General features: G+C 43.9%; 1 protein-coding gene across 4 annotated transcripts in view; it reads left to right on the top strand.

The window, feature by feature from the left end:
• Nucleotides 1–14119, top strand: part of dnah1 (dynein, axonemal, heavy chain 1) — a 38121-nt gene extending 24002 nt beyond the window's left edge. For all 4 annotated transcript variants that reach the window (XM_029247978.1, XM_018744582.2, XM_018744583.2 and 1 more), the window contains 28 exons: nucleotides 86–257; nucleotides 706–897; nucleotides 1001–1111; nucleotides 1493–1678; nucleotides 1781–1972; nucleotides 2295–2462; nucleotides 2790–2981; nucleotides 3909–4040; nucleotides 4167–4292; nucleotides 4451–4570; nucleotides 4945–5094; nucleotides 5681–5841; nucleotides 6096–6321; nucleotides 6415–6610; nucleotides 6856–7007; nucleotides 7134–7330; nucleotides 7731–7875; nucleotides 7969–8127; nucleotides 8583–8714; nucleotides 8820–8990; nucleotides 9302–9481; nucleotides 9720–9896; nucleotides 10139–10309; nucleotides 11231–11361; nucleotides 12434–12578; nucleotides 12694–12900; nucleotides 12993–13227; nucleotides 13548–14119. In XM_029247978.1, the coding sequence (XP_029103811.1) occupies nucleotides 86–257; nucleotides 706–897; nucleotides 1001–1111; nucleotides 1493–1678; nucleotides 1781–1972; nucleotides 2295–2462; nucleotides 2790–2981; nucleotides 3909–4040; nucleotides 4167–4292; nucleotides 4451–4570; nucleotides 4945–5094; nucleotides 5681–5841; nucleotides 6096–6321; nucleotides 6415–6610; nucleotides 6856–7007; nucleotides 7134–7330; nucleotides 7731–7875; nucleotides 7969–8127; nucleotides 8583–8714; nucleotides 8820–8990; nucleotides 9302–9481; nucleotides 9720–9896; nucleotides 10139–10309; nucleotides 11231–11361; nucleotides 12434–12578; nucleotides 12694–12900; nucleotides 12993–13227; nucleotides 13548–13669 (4648 nt within the window). In that variant the 3' untranslated portion in view covers nucleotides 13670–14119. The remainder of the gene's footprint in view (nucleotides 1–85; nucleotides 258–705; nucleotides 898–1000; nucleotides 1112–1492; nucleotides 1679–1780; nucleotides 1973–2294; nucleotides 2463–2789; nucleotides 2982–3908; nucleotides 4041–4166; nucleotides 4293–4450; nucleotides 4571–4944; nucleotides 5095–5680; nucleotides 5842–6095; nucleotides 6322–6414; nucleotides 6611–6855; nucleotides 7008–7133; nucleotides 7331–7730; nucleotides 7876–7968; nucleotides 8128–8582; nucleotides 8715–8819; nucleotides 8991–9301; nucleotides 9482–9719; nucleotides 9897–10138; nucleotides 10310–11230; nucleotides 11362–12433; nucleotides 12579–12693; nucleotides 12901–12992; nucleotides 13228–13547) is intronic.
• The last annotated feature ends 2619 nt before the right edge of the window (nucleotides 14120–16738 follow it).

Genomic DNA, 16738 nt, shown 5'->3' on the forward strand with positions numbered 1-16738 from the left:
GGAGCCACACCCTTGACATGCTTAAACCTGAACTGTAGCTGCAATGACCTGCCATGACCCTTTTGTTTTCATGTCTCCCCTACAGCCCAATCGGGGAGGTTTTCCGGGCACGCCTCAGGCAGTTCCCTTCTCTCGTCACTTGCTGCACTATTGACTGGTTCAGACCATGGCCAGAGGAAGCCCTGCAGTCAGTCGCTGCTTCGTTCCTCAATGAGCTTCCACAGCTAGAGGCGGGTCCAGAGGTGCAGAGTGGACTGGTGAGGAATGGGAATTTGGAAGGGGGCTATTTGAAAGGCTGTTGCAAAACTTGATGAAAAGATTTCTGAGAAGTGATGGACCAGGGGATGTTCAAAAACTTAACTCAGTTTGAAAAGTCCATGGTAGGATTTTGAATTAGAAAGCCAGAAATAGACACACACAATGTCTACAACCGCTTGTCCCGAGTGGGGTTGCAGCAAACTGAAGCCTAACCCGGCAACACGGGGCGCAAGGAACACGCCCCAGAGGGGACACCAGTCTGCTGCAAGGTACCCTAAGCAGGACTCGAACCCCAGACCTTTCGCACAGCAGGCCCCGGCCAAACCCACTGTGCCATTGCGCCCCCAACCCAGAAATAGGCCTCTTCAAATAACTGAAATTGTTATAGAAAACATAACTTCTTATACTTGCTCCCATCTTGCTGTTCCTTGTTTTGTGGTTCCTCAGACCCAAATGTGTATGGAGATCCACCTGACGGTATCCAGAAAGTGTGAGCAGTACTTGGCAGAGCTGTCACGATATAACTATGTCACACCCAAGAGCTACCTGGAGCTTCTCAGCATTTTCTCCGCTCTCATCGGCTGCAAGAAGAATGACCTGCACAGTGCCAGGCAGCGCATGAAGACTGGCCTTGACAAGGTGAGAGATGGGCAGAACTCTTATGTTTCACCACAGGACTGATTTTACTTGGCCATGACCATTGCATGGTTTTGCTATAGTGCTTCTGCTTGTTTGTCCTTAGCTCCTGCGGACAGCGGAAGATGTGAGTAAAATGCAGGAAGAACTGGAGGTGATGAGACCTTTATTGGAAGAGGCTGCCAGGGACACTATGGTCACTATGGAAAAAATTAAGGTAGGAATTTTTGGGTTTGTAGCAAGAGCAAAATCCACATTGCAGCGGTAACACTCGCAAAGTGTATGTGTTTCGCTATGTGTATGTGATTCTGCACATTATTGTCTCTCTATGCATGTGTATTTGCACCCCTGGATACATGATTGTATTATTTGTGGCTCCTGGTGAGGAGGGTAGTACCTGTCCATGATGTGGGCTGATTTGTAGGTGAAGGGAGATATTCTGAGTTGGGCTGGGTGGTATATCGGGTCTTAGGAGGGACGGAGAAGTGGTGGCATGGTTGGTTTGTGTCCAGCCCCCTTAATTTTGGCACAAGGGTTTGAATATTTTTCCCTGTGTATTATTGTATGACTGTGTACCCATGTCTTTTTGGATATTAAGGTAGACACAGCAGTGGCAGAGGAGACAAGAGCAGCAGTACAGGAAGAAGAGGCTAAGGCGTCAGAAAAGGCTCGTGTCGCACACGCCATTGCTGCCGATGCCCAGAAAGACCTGAACGAGGCCCTGCCTGCTCTTGACGCGGCCCTTACCAGCCTCAAGTCTCTCAACAAGAATGATGTCACTGAGGTGCCTCTTATGATCCAGCTACCTTAAAACACATAGACGACTGTATAATATGTATATATATCAGCTATATGGGAACTTAGTGCTAGGGGATGTGCTCCATAGGTACGAGCAATGCAGAGACCCCCACAAGGTGTGAAGCTCGTCATTGAGGCTGTCTGCATCATGAAGGGCATCAAGCCAAAGAAGATAGCTGGTGAGAAGCCAGGAACTAAAGTGGATGATTACTGGGAGCCAGGGAAGGGGCTGCTTCAGGACCCAGGAAAGTTCCTGGAAGGCCTGTTCAAGTTTGACAAGGTGCGAATTGTCCCCAGGAAATAAAAGGGTCTAAGCAAAACTTATCCCCCTTTTACAGTCACCACTACTACAGTCAATACAGTGCTGTTGTTAATGTGTTAATGTAATAAAAATTAATATAGATTATTTCTCATTTTTAATCAGAAAAATGATAAAAAAATGTGTATCGTGTTGTATATCACTTTGGAAAAAAGTGTTTGTTAAACAAATATAAAAAGTAATTCATATGTAATCATGAATTACATGTGTTCTCAGTCAAAAAAAAAAATTGAAAATCAACAGTATACTTTCCCTTCTCAAGATCTGCTTTTTTCCTTCTCAGGACAACATCCCTGATTCCGTGATCAAACTAGTACAGCCCTACATTGACAATGATGAGTTTCAGCCAGCTTCCATCGCTAAAGTTTCCAAGGCTTGTACCTCCATCTGCCAGTGGGTGCGCGCCATGCACGTGTACCACTTCGTCGCGAGAGCAGTGGAGCCCAAACGGGTAGGCCTTGCTTTCTAAGGACACAGAGCAGAGGTTGCAGCCAATCTTAAGTGATCTGTTGGGATACGAATGGGAAGAGGTCAGCCCTGTGTCTCTAAATCCTGAGAAGGTCCTTAAATGTCAAATGTTCTACATCCCCTGATAGCTTTCAAATGTTTTTGCTCTTTCTGCCCTGTACATTTCTAACCCTCTGTGGGAGGGGGGTCTTTAGGGTGCCGTTTGTAACAGTAGTAATGGAAGACAGATGCTGAAAACATCTTCAACTCTACTCCCCAACCCCATTTTTCTCTGTCCTTCCCTAACCCACTATGCCCTCTCACTGGACAGCAAGCCCTGAATGAAGCCCAAGAGGACCTGGCATTGACTCAGCGCATCCTGGACAATGCCAAGGAGAAGCTGACAGCAGTGGAGGAAGGAATCGCCACCTTGGAGGCCAAGTATCGTGACTGCCTAGCCAAGAGGGACGAGCTGGAAAACAAGTGCACCCTGTGTGAGCAGAGGCTCGTCCGGGCTGACAAGGTCTGTTTGAGGGGCGTCAGCCTTTCTGCTGAGTCCCACCATGCAAAACACATCCAGCATGTCACCATGCATAAATCTGCCACCTCACAGTATACACATGTGAAAAAGGCCCAGTGGCACACTTGGAAAGAGTGAGTCCTCCTACATTTCAAAGTGTACCCACTTGACTTAGGTAAAGAGGTTGTATGAAGAAATGCCCACAACATGGTACTACAGGACCTTCTTTACAGCAGTACATATTGAAAAGTCTTATCAACTAACCTTGTGGTCATGTTTTCACATAGCTCAGTGATGAAGCATCTGACTGCAAATCAGGAGGTCCTAGGTCTAAATCCAGGTGTCCCTCTACTGTAGTCTACTCAAACCTTCAGTGTATTCCTGTCTCATACAGACATCAGTTGACTTACCACAGTAAATTTGGTCATCACTGCAAACAGTATCTTGGAAGAAGACTGTTCTTGAGACAGCAGGTGGAGTAGTGGTCACAGCTACTGCCTTGGGACTTAGAGGGTGCAGGCTCACATCCCACCTTCTGCCGTAGTGCTCTTGAGCAAGATACTTGACTGAAGCGCTCCAGCAAAAACTACTCAGCTGTATGTACGAGTAAACTATTCTTTACTGCCGGTTTTCACCATTACAGTTTGACTTTAAAACACTCTCTTGCACTTGTTATTAATGTTACTATTATTACGTGAAGCATACTGTGGCAGAGTAGCGGGTGGAAGAGCCATTCTGTTCAATGGCAGGCATTAAAGGTCAAACCCCACAGAGAAACATGAGCACAGTCAAGAGTAAATATTATAAACCATTAGACATTAACGTAGACATTCCTCTGCTCATCCCTACTTGTGTCACATTTGCTATTCTTCTATATGTGTTTACATTATAACATTGTATGTTTCCCTGTGCGCTGCCGTGTGTGTGCAGCTGATCGGCGGGCTGGCAGACGAGAAGGTGCGCTGGAAAGAGACTGTCCAGAACCTAGAGTACATGGTTAACAACGTATCGGGGGACGTGCTTCTTGCAGCAGGATACGTAGCCTACCTGGGCCCGTTCACGGTGTGTGATATCCCTGCCTACACTGGTGTCAAGGGCTGAAATCACCTGGGTGACGTGGATGTGTTGGGAGTGGTAGATTGCACGTTTGAAATGTATGATTTTGGAAAACTGACTCTATGTGAACAGGGTGAGTATCGGATTTCCATGGCAGAAGAATGGCTACAGAAATTCAAGGAACTGGGTGTTCCACACACTGAAGAACCAAATCTCATCAGCACACTGGGTGACCAGGTCAAGATTCGATCTTGGCAGGTCAGAACATATGAATGGGCAAACGGTCCAGGAACTGCCTCTTATTGCCGAAACTTTAGTTTGAAAACTATTCATTTCATTGCGGATATCAAACTCGTTTGTCGGAAAAATTGAGTCTGTTTGTGTGTATTAATGTATTTGTTTTTATCTGTGTGCAGATCTCAGGGCTACCAAAGGATATTCTTTCAGTAGAGAATGGTGTTATTGCACAGCACTCCCAACGCTGGGCTCTGTTCATTGACCCTCAAGGGCAAGCCAATAAGTGGATCAAGAACATGGTGAGTTTCCACTGTGCTGCTGCAATGCACTTTTAGATCTTTTGTATCAGATGAGCAATCTGACATCAGCCAGTGCAGAGACTGAAATAAGTTTTTTTTTTTTTTTTATTAAAAATTCTCAGAAGGATTAAAAAAAACATTCTGTTAAGATTCTTATAGTAGAGTTAGGATTAGTGTTAAAAATTAATTCACTTGAACAAGTCACCTGCACGGTTTTCTATGACCATATGATTGCGCTTTGCTGCTTTCTACATTAGCAAATTTCTCAAATTTTCAAGTTATTTTTGCAGTCTCTTTCTTAGGCCTTTGTTCATTTTTCACTGTGAACATGGTATTTTGAAGCACAGATTTTAACATGCTTCCTGTTGCTTCAGGAACGTGACAACGGTCTTGAAGTGATGAAACTGAGCAACCGAGACTTCCTGCGCAGTTTGGAGAATGCCATCCGCTTTGGCAAGCCGTGCATGCTGGAGAATGTGGGTGAGGAGCTGGACCCTGCCCTGGAGCCTGTCCTTCTTCGGCAGGTCCGTATTTGATATGTGCTGCCCTGGTATATCTCTGAACCCACAGCACACAGAATACGCTCATCAATGAACAAAGTCAGCACTTAGCTTAAGGTACATGCTGATGTTCTGCTTCTATCGACTGAAGAGGCTGCTGCCTCATAAAACGGAAAGATATCATGCAGTGGTGCAGTAAATCAGCACGGTGAAAGATGCTTGTAACAACTTGAGGGATGAGGCAGCAGTTAGCAGAGTGGTTACTGGTGTCATCTGGAAATCTGGAAGTCTCTGGTTTGAGTCCCTACTACTGCATTATCCTTGAGCAAGATAATTGTCCTATATTACTCCAGTATGAAGACTCTTCCATCTAAATTAATAAATCACTGTAAGCTGCTTCTATGAACTTGCAAGACACCTTGGACAAAGACATTGGCTAAATGAAGGCTACTAATAATAGACAATAATTGTGCTGACTAGACAGTTTACTTCGCTTGCAGTCGACGTCCTTCAGGACACTGCTAAGATCAACACTCGGTGCACATTTGTAGTGAGAGATTTCTTATACGTGTGATTAAATATGTACTGACACATTTTTTATGCTTTATAGACCTTCAAGCAGCAGGGTAACACTGTGCTGAAGCTGGGAGACACAGTTATCCCTTACCACGATGACTTCAAGATGTACATTACCACCAAGCTGCCAAATCCTCACTACTCCCCAGAAATCTCCACCAAGGTCACCCTCATCAACTTTACCCTGTCACCCAGGTATTATTCTTATGTGTTAAAAGTTTATAGTAGATACAATCTCAGTACTTTCTCTAGCCTTTCACTTACATAACTGAATTATTTTTGCACCTAAATACCTCTTGTCAACAGCTCACTAAACTCAGTCGTGAGTTTATCAGTCAGGAACCAGTTAGGCAGTTTAAACGTATAAGACGAGGACCCAAAAATGACTAGGAGGAGATTGTTTGGGATGAAGACAAGGTACAATGCTGACACAACCCCTATGCTTGCAGTGGACTGGAAGACCAGCTGCTGGGCCGAGTGGTGGTGGAGGAGCGACCCGACTTAGAGGAGGCCAAGAACCAGCTGATCGTGAGCAACGCACGCATGAAGCAGGAACTCAAGGAGATTGAAGATCAGATACTGCTACGACTCAGTGCATCTGAGGGGAACCCTGTGGATGACCAAGAGCTCATCCGGGTGCTGGGAGCCTCCAAGGTCAAAGCCGAAGAGATCAAGGTCAGTGATTGTAGAGCAGTGCTCAGCATGGCTCCGTGATTTGCCAGTACATGACACCGAGGCATATTCAACTGATCTTCCTGCTTGTCACAGGCCAAAGTGATGGTGGCTGAGGAAACGGAGCGAGACATTGACACCACACGGCTCGAGTATGTGCCGGTGGCTGTTCGTGCACAGATCCTCTTCTTCTGCGTCTCTGACCTCTGCAATGTTGATCCGATGTATCAGTATTCCCTTGAGTGGTTCCTGGGCATCTTTATGGCAGGCATTGCCAACTCGGAAAAAGCAGGTATGATTATTAGTGTAGTGTTTCACCTGCATGTAGTGCTTTACCCTTGTAGATCTCTTCCATATACCTTCCAGGGATCATTAGCTAACACAAAACAAAACAGTTTATAAAATTACACACACTTCTTCATGCATGACGGAGAATATTTCTACAAAATGTTGGCTGTAACCTCTGTGTTTGTGAGAAGGATTTGGTTTAGAGGATGCTACTCCATCGTACTGAACATAATGAAATATGTTTTCCAGACACGGTGGAGCAGCGGATCATCAACATCAACGAGTTCTTCACATTTAGCCTGTACAGCAACGTGTGCCGCAGCCTGTTTGAGAAACACAAGCTCATGTTTGCCTTCCTCCTCTGTGTGCGCATCATGATGAATGAGAACAAGATCGACATGGTGAGGGAGGAAAACGCACTATTTTTGCTTCCAGAGAATCTCTCTTTTCATTTTATGGTGGTATAAACTTAAAATGTAAAAATCTTTATATGGCCCATGGTCAGACTCAGTGTCCCAACACCCTAGGGAGAGTGGCGCTACATGCTGTACGGAGGAGTGGCCCCTCAACAATTGCCCAACCCTGCTGCAGACTGGTTATCTGAGCGTGCCTGGATGGACGTCCTAGGCCTGACTGCTCTGCCCTCCTTCAGTAGCCTAGCCGAGAGCTTCCCACAGCTCCAGGAAGGCTTCAAGAGAATCTTTGACAGCAACGACCCTCACAGGTCCTCAAACTGCATGCACACACAAAGCAGCAGCAAGTAGCGTAGTGATTGGATTTGCCGCCTTGCGCTCAAAGGACCCAGGCTTAGATCGTAGGATCCCATCTTCTACTGCAGTAGCCTTGAACAAAATCCTTACCTTGAATTTCTCCAGTAAAAACGACCCAGTAGTTTAAATGGGTAAAACACTGCAAGCAGCTTAACACTGTAAGCCGCTTTGGAGAAAATAAATCAACGTAAACCACTAAAATAACACGGAATAGTGATCTCTATGGAAGTCACCTCTAAAAAAAAAGTGTCAGCCTAATAACAGCATAAATTACAGAAAATTCACCAACATTTGGCATTTGTTGTGTGCATGTCCAAAATATTGATTGGGAATTACACATCTGTGTGCATGCAGAGAAGATTTGCCTGGAGAATGGAATTCTAAGCTGGACTCCTTCCAGAAACTTGTGATTCTACGCTGCTTGCGAGCTGACCGCCTCACCCACGGCATGCAAGACTTTGTGTCAACTCATCTGGGCCAGCGCTTCATTGAGCCCCAGGTGGTGACCCTTACTGCATTTTTGCGGTCGCAACGCTGACCTCTGACCTAAACCACAGCTCCCTGAATAACTGCCTCTTTTCCTGTTACCCAGACCTCCGACCTATCAGTTGTGTTCAAGGAGTCATCCCCCTCCACACCCCTCATCTTTGTGCTTTCTCCTGGGACTGACCCTGCTGCTGACCTCTACAAATTTGCAGATGTGATGAAGTTCTCCAAGAAGCTGAGTGCCATCTCTCTGGGCCAAGGCCAGGTCTGGCTATGAACCTTGCTGATTTGAAAGTGATGCCGGCTTAAAATTTCAGTTGGCCCTCTAAAGTGAATTTAGTCTGTTCATGCATCAATCTCTGAGGTTACTTCCACTGAGATTAAACATGTTTTGTTTTATTTAAAAGCTGTGTAATCTAAATTCCTCATGGTTCCAGTAGTGTCAGAGTCTCACCTCAACAACTAGGCTTGGTTTGCAATCGAGTGGAAATCTGATCTGAATCACTTTTCTTCTTAAACCAGGACTTTAGATTATGCATTTTCTTTGGCTTTGATATCTAATGATGAGTTTTTTTCTGATCACTGAGTACATAGACTGCTTGTTTTCAGTATTTAGACTATAACCAGAAATAGTGTTTTTGGTTGTGTTTAAGCACATTCCTTTTTTGAACTACAAGCTTTGATCAGAGTATATTTTATGCTCTGCAACAACTATTTTAGGGCCCCTGGGCAGAGGCCATGATGCACAATGCAATGGAAAAGGGGAAGTGGGTCTTTTTCCAGAACTGTCACCTTGCACCCAGTTGGATGCCTTCTTTGGAGAGGCTGATTGAAAACATCCACCCTGACAGGGTAAGGGAAATCCAGTTAAGTTAAATTAAATTTAATTTAATTAACTGTGCAATTTTATTTTCATTTGCCATGTCAACCTCCTTCCTCCAATGGGTTCCCTTCTAGGTGCATCGGGATTTCCGTCTCTGGCTAACCAGTCTTCCCAGCAACAAGTTCCCTGTAGCCATCCTACAGAATGGCTCCAAGATGACCATAGAGCCCCCAAGGGGTATTAAAGCCAACCTGCTGAAGACCTACCTGAGCTTAACTGATGACTTCTTCAGCACCTGTCAGAAGGTCAGTTTGAAAGTTGTTTCATTGCTTTGTCTCCAGCACCTCTTTCCCATCCCCTCCCCCGTGTGCTAGAGGAGCGAAGAGAAGGACAGTAGATGACTTGTGAAATGTTAGCTGTTGTAATTATTTAGATTCTGCACCATCAAGATGATATGATAGCCAATGTCCAGCACAGTCTGAATACCTATATCTATGACGTTCTAAGTCCTCACAAGGTTAGCTGACGGCATAGCTTTTTCAGGCTTTGCTCAGAATATGTAGGTGTGACAAATGGCTGGTAACAATCTGCTGCTCTTTTGTCTTTTTGGCCTTAGACCGGTCATTTCAAATCCCTGCTGCTGTCTCTATGCCTCTTCCATGGGAATGTCATAGAGCGCAGAAAGTTTGGCCCCCTGGGCTTCAACATCCCATACGAGTTCACAGATGGGGACTTGCGCATTTGCATCAGCCAGCTAAAGATGTTTTTGGATGAGTACCAGGACATCCCTTACAAGGTACTGGAGTTGAGCCCCGATTCCTGCCAATGTCAGGCAGACTTTGTAGCTCATGTGCATTCTTAATTTAAAGTATTTTGCAAAGCCACTTTAATGTCATGCATACCAACAATCTGTCCCTAGGAAAAAAAATCCTTAATGTGATTTTTCAGTTATTTTTTTGTGTAGTTTTATTTCAGTTGTCTTTATGTATGTTTTGGGTCTGTATAATTGTATCCCCTTGACCTGCTTGAGTTAGGTTCTGAAGTACACAGCAGGTGAGATTAACTACGGAGGACGTGTAACAGATGACTGGGACCGACGCTGCATAATGAACGTTCTGGAAGATTTCTATTGCTCTGCGGTGCTGAACGAGGAACACAGATACTCTCCCTCCGGAGTGTACCATCAGATCAGCACAGAGACCAATGTCAAAGTGAGAAAAGTTTAACCCAGACTTGAGTGCCTCACTTGGACACGAAAGGATACGCTGATAAAAATTATTTAGAATAATCTCTAAACCCTGTAATCATATTTTTGTGGGGGCAGAAAATTATTCTATTAACTACATCTAGTATTTCTGCATTCTGATTCATATGTTTTAAAATATTTCACAGGGATTAACAATTTGGACAGGCGTTTAATGTTACATTTGTCATTGTGCTGTTCCGCCTGCAGGGTTACTTGGATTACATCCGCTGTTTGCCCATAAATGACATGCCTGAGATCTTTGGTCTTCATGACAATGCCAATATCAGCTTTGCCCAGAATGAGACATTCGCTCTGCTGGGGGCCATAATCAAGCTGCAGCCCCGAGCTGCTGCCAGTGGGAGCAAATCCAGAGAAGAGGTAGAGCAGAAAAATCAGTGTACACTGTTAGCACTGAGCACAATATATAGCAGAGCACTGTGCTGCACATCACAGTGTAACAAAGGAGTACTGTCTTTTAGCAGACTTGATTATCTGGAATCCGCTCATATTTCAAGCTTTGTTCAAACGTTTGTTAAGATGATCATATCTGTATCCTCTGATTTTAAAACACTGATATAATCTGCAGTTATATACATAATAACTGGCTTTCTACTTAGCGAGTTGGAAAAAAAAACTACCAAAAAAAATATTTTTATTTTACTCATTGTGCTGTAAACAGTGACCAGTAGCAGTTATACTGGAACTATGCAAGCCAACTAAAGAAATTATACTCAGCAAAATTAAGTAAAGGAAGAGACATGAGCATGTTATCAAGAAAGATGAGCGCAGTAACACCATTCAGAATGCACTACTTCTGTCAAAAAGGGTGGTATTTCAAACATGGTTTGATAATCACATACCTGTATCTAAAGCTCTTTGTTTCTTTGTCTATTGTAAAATGCACTACTGTGTACCCTGAACTGTATGTTATAGAGAAGCATCAGCTAAATTAATACATGTTTATCTAAATGCAGATAGGGGGGTGCGGTGGCGCAGTGGGTTGGACCGCAGTCCTGCTCTCCGGTGGGTCTGGGGTTCGAGTCCCGCTTGGGGTGCCTTGCGATGGACTGGCGTCCCGTCCTGGGTGTGTCCCCTCCCCCTCCGGCCTTACGCCCTGTGTTACCGGGTAGGCTCCGGTTCCCCGTGACCCCATATGGGACAAGCGGTTCTGAAAATGTGTGTGTGTGTGTGTGTATCTAAATGCAGTGCAAAAACTCAGGAAGAATAAATAGAAAGGTGGTGTCAGTAGAAATTAATCTTGTGGGACGTGTTGAGTTTGTGTTCTGTGTTTTCTTGCAGATTGTGGAGGAGATTGTTGCAGACATCATGGGAAAAATTCCTAAGGTCATCAGTACGCAAGAGGTGATGAGGAAGTACCCTGTCCTTTATGAGGAATCGATGAACACAGTGCTAATCCAGGAGGTCATCAGGTACCCCGGTTCCTTCAAAATCATTCCACACACATCACACATATCTATCTCCCATTGACCAGCCATAATTCATTCTTGAAAGCAGACCAAATATTGAAATACCAGAGTACAGGACAATAAAATTACTTCTTACAGGGAAACATTCTGGTTTGTTCCTATCCCACACTAAATGTACCCCAGAATCACCCTAAATGATGTCAAATATCATGAGGAAAAAGCAGAGTAACACCTTAAAACAGAATGAATAGCAATAACATTATATATTTATACACCCTTTATGTTTTCATTTTTTTTACATGGTTTTACTTTTTGCCATTTGATTTTGGAAAATGTATGTATTTTTAATCATTTCTTGTCTAAATATGTATTAGGGGTAAGAAGAATGAATTTTACATTTATTTCATTGTATTTTTTTCCTCTGGCACAAACTACAAATACATGCAGAAATGAAATATTTGTTTATAGTTGCTGTTTTGTGTCTATACTGTAACTGAATTCATGAGTAAACACTAGTGTCTACTGTTAGGGTCTAGTACATATAAATTTAGAAGTAATTATTTAATGAAGTAAACTTGCTGATAGCCAATGAATGCCATGCAGGCATTGTGAGGTAGAAGCACTTCTTGCTGCGCTACTGTGCTACCCACGAAGGGTATTATGTGGCATTTAAATAAATAAATAATGATGCAAGTGAGCTTGTAGAATACCAGAAGACAAGTGAGAGTGTGGGTACAGAGTTCCCACAGTACAGTGCCTCTCAATCTCTCACATAGCCATTTGGTGAAATTTTCAAACATGGTCTTAGTTTATAATGCCAAACTGAATGTCGGGGGCCTGGACCAGATGTGACAGACTAGACAAAAATCTGACAAAGTGTCAGATATTTATATAATTCCCTGCCTTTTTTGAGTCTGTGTCACATGGCTCCTCATGGAGGATAAATATCAGCAAAATGATGTATTTTTGTTGACTGCAGTATTTCCTATGTTCCATTTTCATGTCACAAAAAAATATAATTTCTTAAAAAATTTCTCTTCCTTTTATTTTCCTTTTCTTTTTTGCTCTCTCTCAGATATAACCGACTGCTGGTGGTTATTTCCCAAAGTCTTGGTGATCTTGTGAAGGCTTTGAAGGGGCTGGTAGTGATGTCCTCAGAGCTTGAACTGATGGCCAACAGCCTATTCAGCAATGCTGTACCAGACATGTGGAATGCTAAGGCAAGTGTCACAACCCCATAGAAATCACCCATGTTCCTTTACACACCATGTCAGAGTTAGTACTAACCAGAAACTCATGTTTAATGTCATGTTCTCAATGTAAAACTCACTTTAGGCATATCCATCGCTGAAGCCCCTTTCATCCTGGGTGTCAGACCTGCTGCAGAGAATCAAGTTTCTGATGGGCTGGATCTCCAACGGCATCCCTGCCGTCTTCTGGATCAGTGGATTCTTCTTCCCTCAGGCCTTCCTCACGGGCACGCTACAAAATTTTGCCCGTCGCTCTGTCATTTCTATTGACACAATTGGTTTTGACTTTAAGGTGGGACCACACATCTGCAGTGGATACAAAGAGTGCACTTTTAAACACAGGGCAGTTTTACTCAGTTCAATTTCAAACCTGTCTGTCCTCAGGTTGTTAAAGAATCTGCAGAAGAACTGACAGCGCGACCGGAAACTGGCTGCTATATTCATGGACTTTTCCTGGAAGGAGCACGCTGGGACCACCAGGCAGGACAGTTGACAGAGTCACGACCAAAGGAGCTCTACACAGAGATGGCGGTCATTTGGTTGGTGCCAGTGCCCAACCGCAAGCCACCCCCTTCTGGGGTGTACGTTTGCCCCATCTATAAGACACTTACTCGGGCAGGTCAGCCAGTTTACCACCTTTGGACACTTCCAGACACAGCCCACATTAAGCTTGTCTACGTGCACTCCATCCTTCAGATACATAGCGTGATAAGCATATTACATGCCATATTCTGTATTATATATATTACCCACTCCGCTGCACTGGGTTTCTCAAATGATCTGAGGTTCCAACAGTCTTTCCCCTCTGGTTTGATGAAATATGAGTGCACACAAACATAGACCTTCATACAAATGTTCAGAGTTCTGTGGTACTTCGATCAGCGTGTCTACAAATTCTACTGTGTAAGTCACCTTAGGATCAACGTGTTTGTTCCGCAGGGACACTGTCAACGACGGGCCATTCAACAAACTACGTTATTGCTGTTGAGTTGCCAACTGACCGCACCCAGAGGCACTGGATCAAGCAGGGAGTAGCACTAATTTGTGCACTGGATTACTAGAGATGTCTATGTTCTAATGGAGCCAAACACAATTCATAAAATCATACACACATTGTACCTTCCATAGTGTATACTTCATCGGGAGTTTTAGCGAGATTCAGAAAAGCAACTTCCATAAATTACAGCATGTGGTACTACAAATAATACTTTGCCCACAATGTCTTTGACTAGAATTCAGGCATGCCTATTATGCATGGGTGCAGTCTTTATTTAATTTGAAGGTATGCCAAAAAAGACATTTAACAGGGGTGCTACCATCAATCCAGTCATTTTCAGCCTGTGTGGTATAGTTTTTCCGATAATGTAAATAGTGTTCTATTAAACAATTTAGTAATCTTCCTTCTTTGTTCGTATTTTATTTGTAAGCTGCTACATGCGAGCACAAAATTAATCATATTAAAATGTTTGAGTCATCTTCACTAGCCCCCCCTTCCTATGGCTCAAAGAGCTGACTACTCCGCCTCTCATGTTCACAGGGCATGTCAGTGATGAAAGTAAGGGTCCAAAATGGTCCCTGGTTCAGTGATGCATAGCCAACAGTCAGCACAAAGGATCGGAGTAAAGTTACATTTGCGGAAGACCTGGTCAGCCAAAACACTCAGATTTGTATCTTCTGCTGTGGGTAGACTTCCACCTAATAATAACTTCATTCCCTCTCTCTTTTCCTACCTTACCTGTTCAGCAGTTTAACTTATACAGGTTGCAATACAAATTAAACTGTCATGGTTTTAATCCAGCTGCCCCAAACTGCCCATTCCTCTTTTTGCCCAGAGCTGTGTCTTCCACTCCTTCCGTACCTTCTTCCTTCCCAGCAGGCTGATACAATTGGTATGACATACCATCGCTTTTGCTCCCTCCAGCCAAGGAGCCATCATTCACTCACTTGCACGTGGCCATTGCCGTGGTGCCAGAGACCCTGTAATGAACGGAAAAGATCAGGGAAGGGAAGGAGGAAATGACAGCAACAGAGGAAATGGTCTACTACTAGTCACATTCAAGCACACACAACAGTTTGTCGCACTCTGCCTTCAGCAAATCCCACATAAATAAAATCATTCTCATTACATATGAACAGCCCAGAGCCGGTCCAGCACAAAAGGTTCTCCCCTAATAAGGAGACCGAGAGCCACCGTGTACTTCAAAAACATCCTTTACTCTGTATCGTAGCATGAACAGATCTGTTTATACTATGATAAAGCAGTAGACACAGCACTGCTGTCAAGGTGAACCAGCACGAAAGAACACCTGGTAGCAACTCATTCGTCTTTGTAAGTAGCTGCTTATTCATATGTATTGCAGCACCAGATTTTAATCGGTTGCTAGTCCATTCCAGTTACGAGAGAGTTATTGTTACTGAGAAAACCATCCGTTAATCCAAAGTTTAGCAACAGATAATGTAACGGTTTGAGATTCTGCCTTGCACTCAAAGGACCAGGATGTGAAATTACCCTCTGTGATACCCCTGAGCAAAGCACTTACCCCACGGCATGAACTGGTAAATCAAGTCACTTTGGCAAAGAAGTGTCAGATAGATAATAAATTTCACAGCGCGCACACTGAAACCGCTTGACCCGAGTGGGGTCGCGGTGAACTAGAGCCTAACCTGGCAACACGGAGCAAGGTCGGAGGGGGGGGGGACAGATGCAGCACAGGCTGCCAGTCCGTTGCAAGGCACTCCAAGAAGCCCCAGACCCACCAGAGAGCAGGACCCGGCCAAACCCACCACGCCACCGCACGCCCCACAGTTCACAGCATTTTATCTAATGGACTTTGTTTCATTCAATTCATTTTTGTAGAGCGCTCTTCTCACGCAGTGACACAGAGCGCTTTAACACAGACATAAGGCAAGAAAAAGATAGAAACAAAGAAGACAATCGACTAATGGCTACCATAATGTACTTTTATAGAGATATAAGTATGCCTACTGGTCACCGGGGAAAGGAACAAAAACTCCCAACTGAAAGTTGAGGGAGAAAAAAAACCTCGGGGGGTCCACGGGCCAGCGGTTGCCCACCCCCTCCTGAGCATTCTAGATTAAGTAATAATTATAAGCCAGTGTGTGACAATGATTATGTTGCTAAATGGCATCTTGGATCCCCAGCTCAACATGTAACGTCTCGTTCGTCATGGCAGATGGACATCATCCTCAGTCAGCACGGGATTCGTCTGTCACCACTGGCCGGCCTTCTCAGGTCTTATGTAGCGAGGTAGTGCTCAACAAGAAGACAGAACAGAGTTAGTAATACGTTACTTAAATTTAATATGCATTTTTATAAAGGTGATAAACAACCAAGGCAGGTGAAATTACATTTCGAGGTGGAATGCCTGCGTGAACATGTAAATCTTTAGTCGGGATTTGAAAACAGAAACAGACGGGGCATTTCTGACAGTAACTGGTAGACTATTCCACAGTTGAGGTGCTCTATAACTAAAGGCGCGACCTCCTACTGAGGTCTTATTGATCACAGGTACTTTAAGATAACCTGCATCTAATGAATGGAGATATCGTCCTGGGATATAAGAGCTAATGATCTCACAAGGGTAAGTCAGAGCAATGCCATGTACTGCCTTATAGGTCAAAAGTAGGATTTTATAATCAACTCTGTAAGGGACCGGTAGCCAATGCAACGATTTAAGTATAGGTGTTATATGATCAAACTTCCTAGTTCTAGTGACAATTCTTGCAGCAGCATTTTGTATCAACTGTAGCCTGGATACAGTCTGGTATGGACAACCCGACAATAAAGCATTACAGTAATCCAGCCTGCTGGAAACAAAAGCATGAACCAGTTTCTCAGAATCCTGTCTACAAAGGAATCGCCGCATTTTAGCTATGCTTCTTAACTGAAGGAAGCACGACTTAGTCAAAGCATTTACATGCGATACAAATGACAGTTTTTCATCCAGCAGGACACCCAAATCCTTGACACAATCACTACGCTTGAAGCTAATACCATTTGTTGTAAAGATTGGCGTGATTATGTCGATAGTTTTGGCATCACCACCCACCACAAGTACCTCTGTTTTACTGGCATTTAGAGATAAAAAAATTTTTTACTCATCCATAGT

The sequence above is a fragment of the Scleropages formosus genome, chromosome 22 (assembly GCF_900964775.1).
Source record: "Scleropages formosus chromosome 22, fSclFor1.1, whole genome shotgun sequence".
In the NCBI taxonomy this organism is placed as follows: Eukaryota; Metazoa; Chordata; class Actinopteri; order Osteoglossiformes; family Osteoglossidae; genus Scleropages; species Scleropages formosus.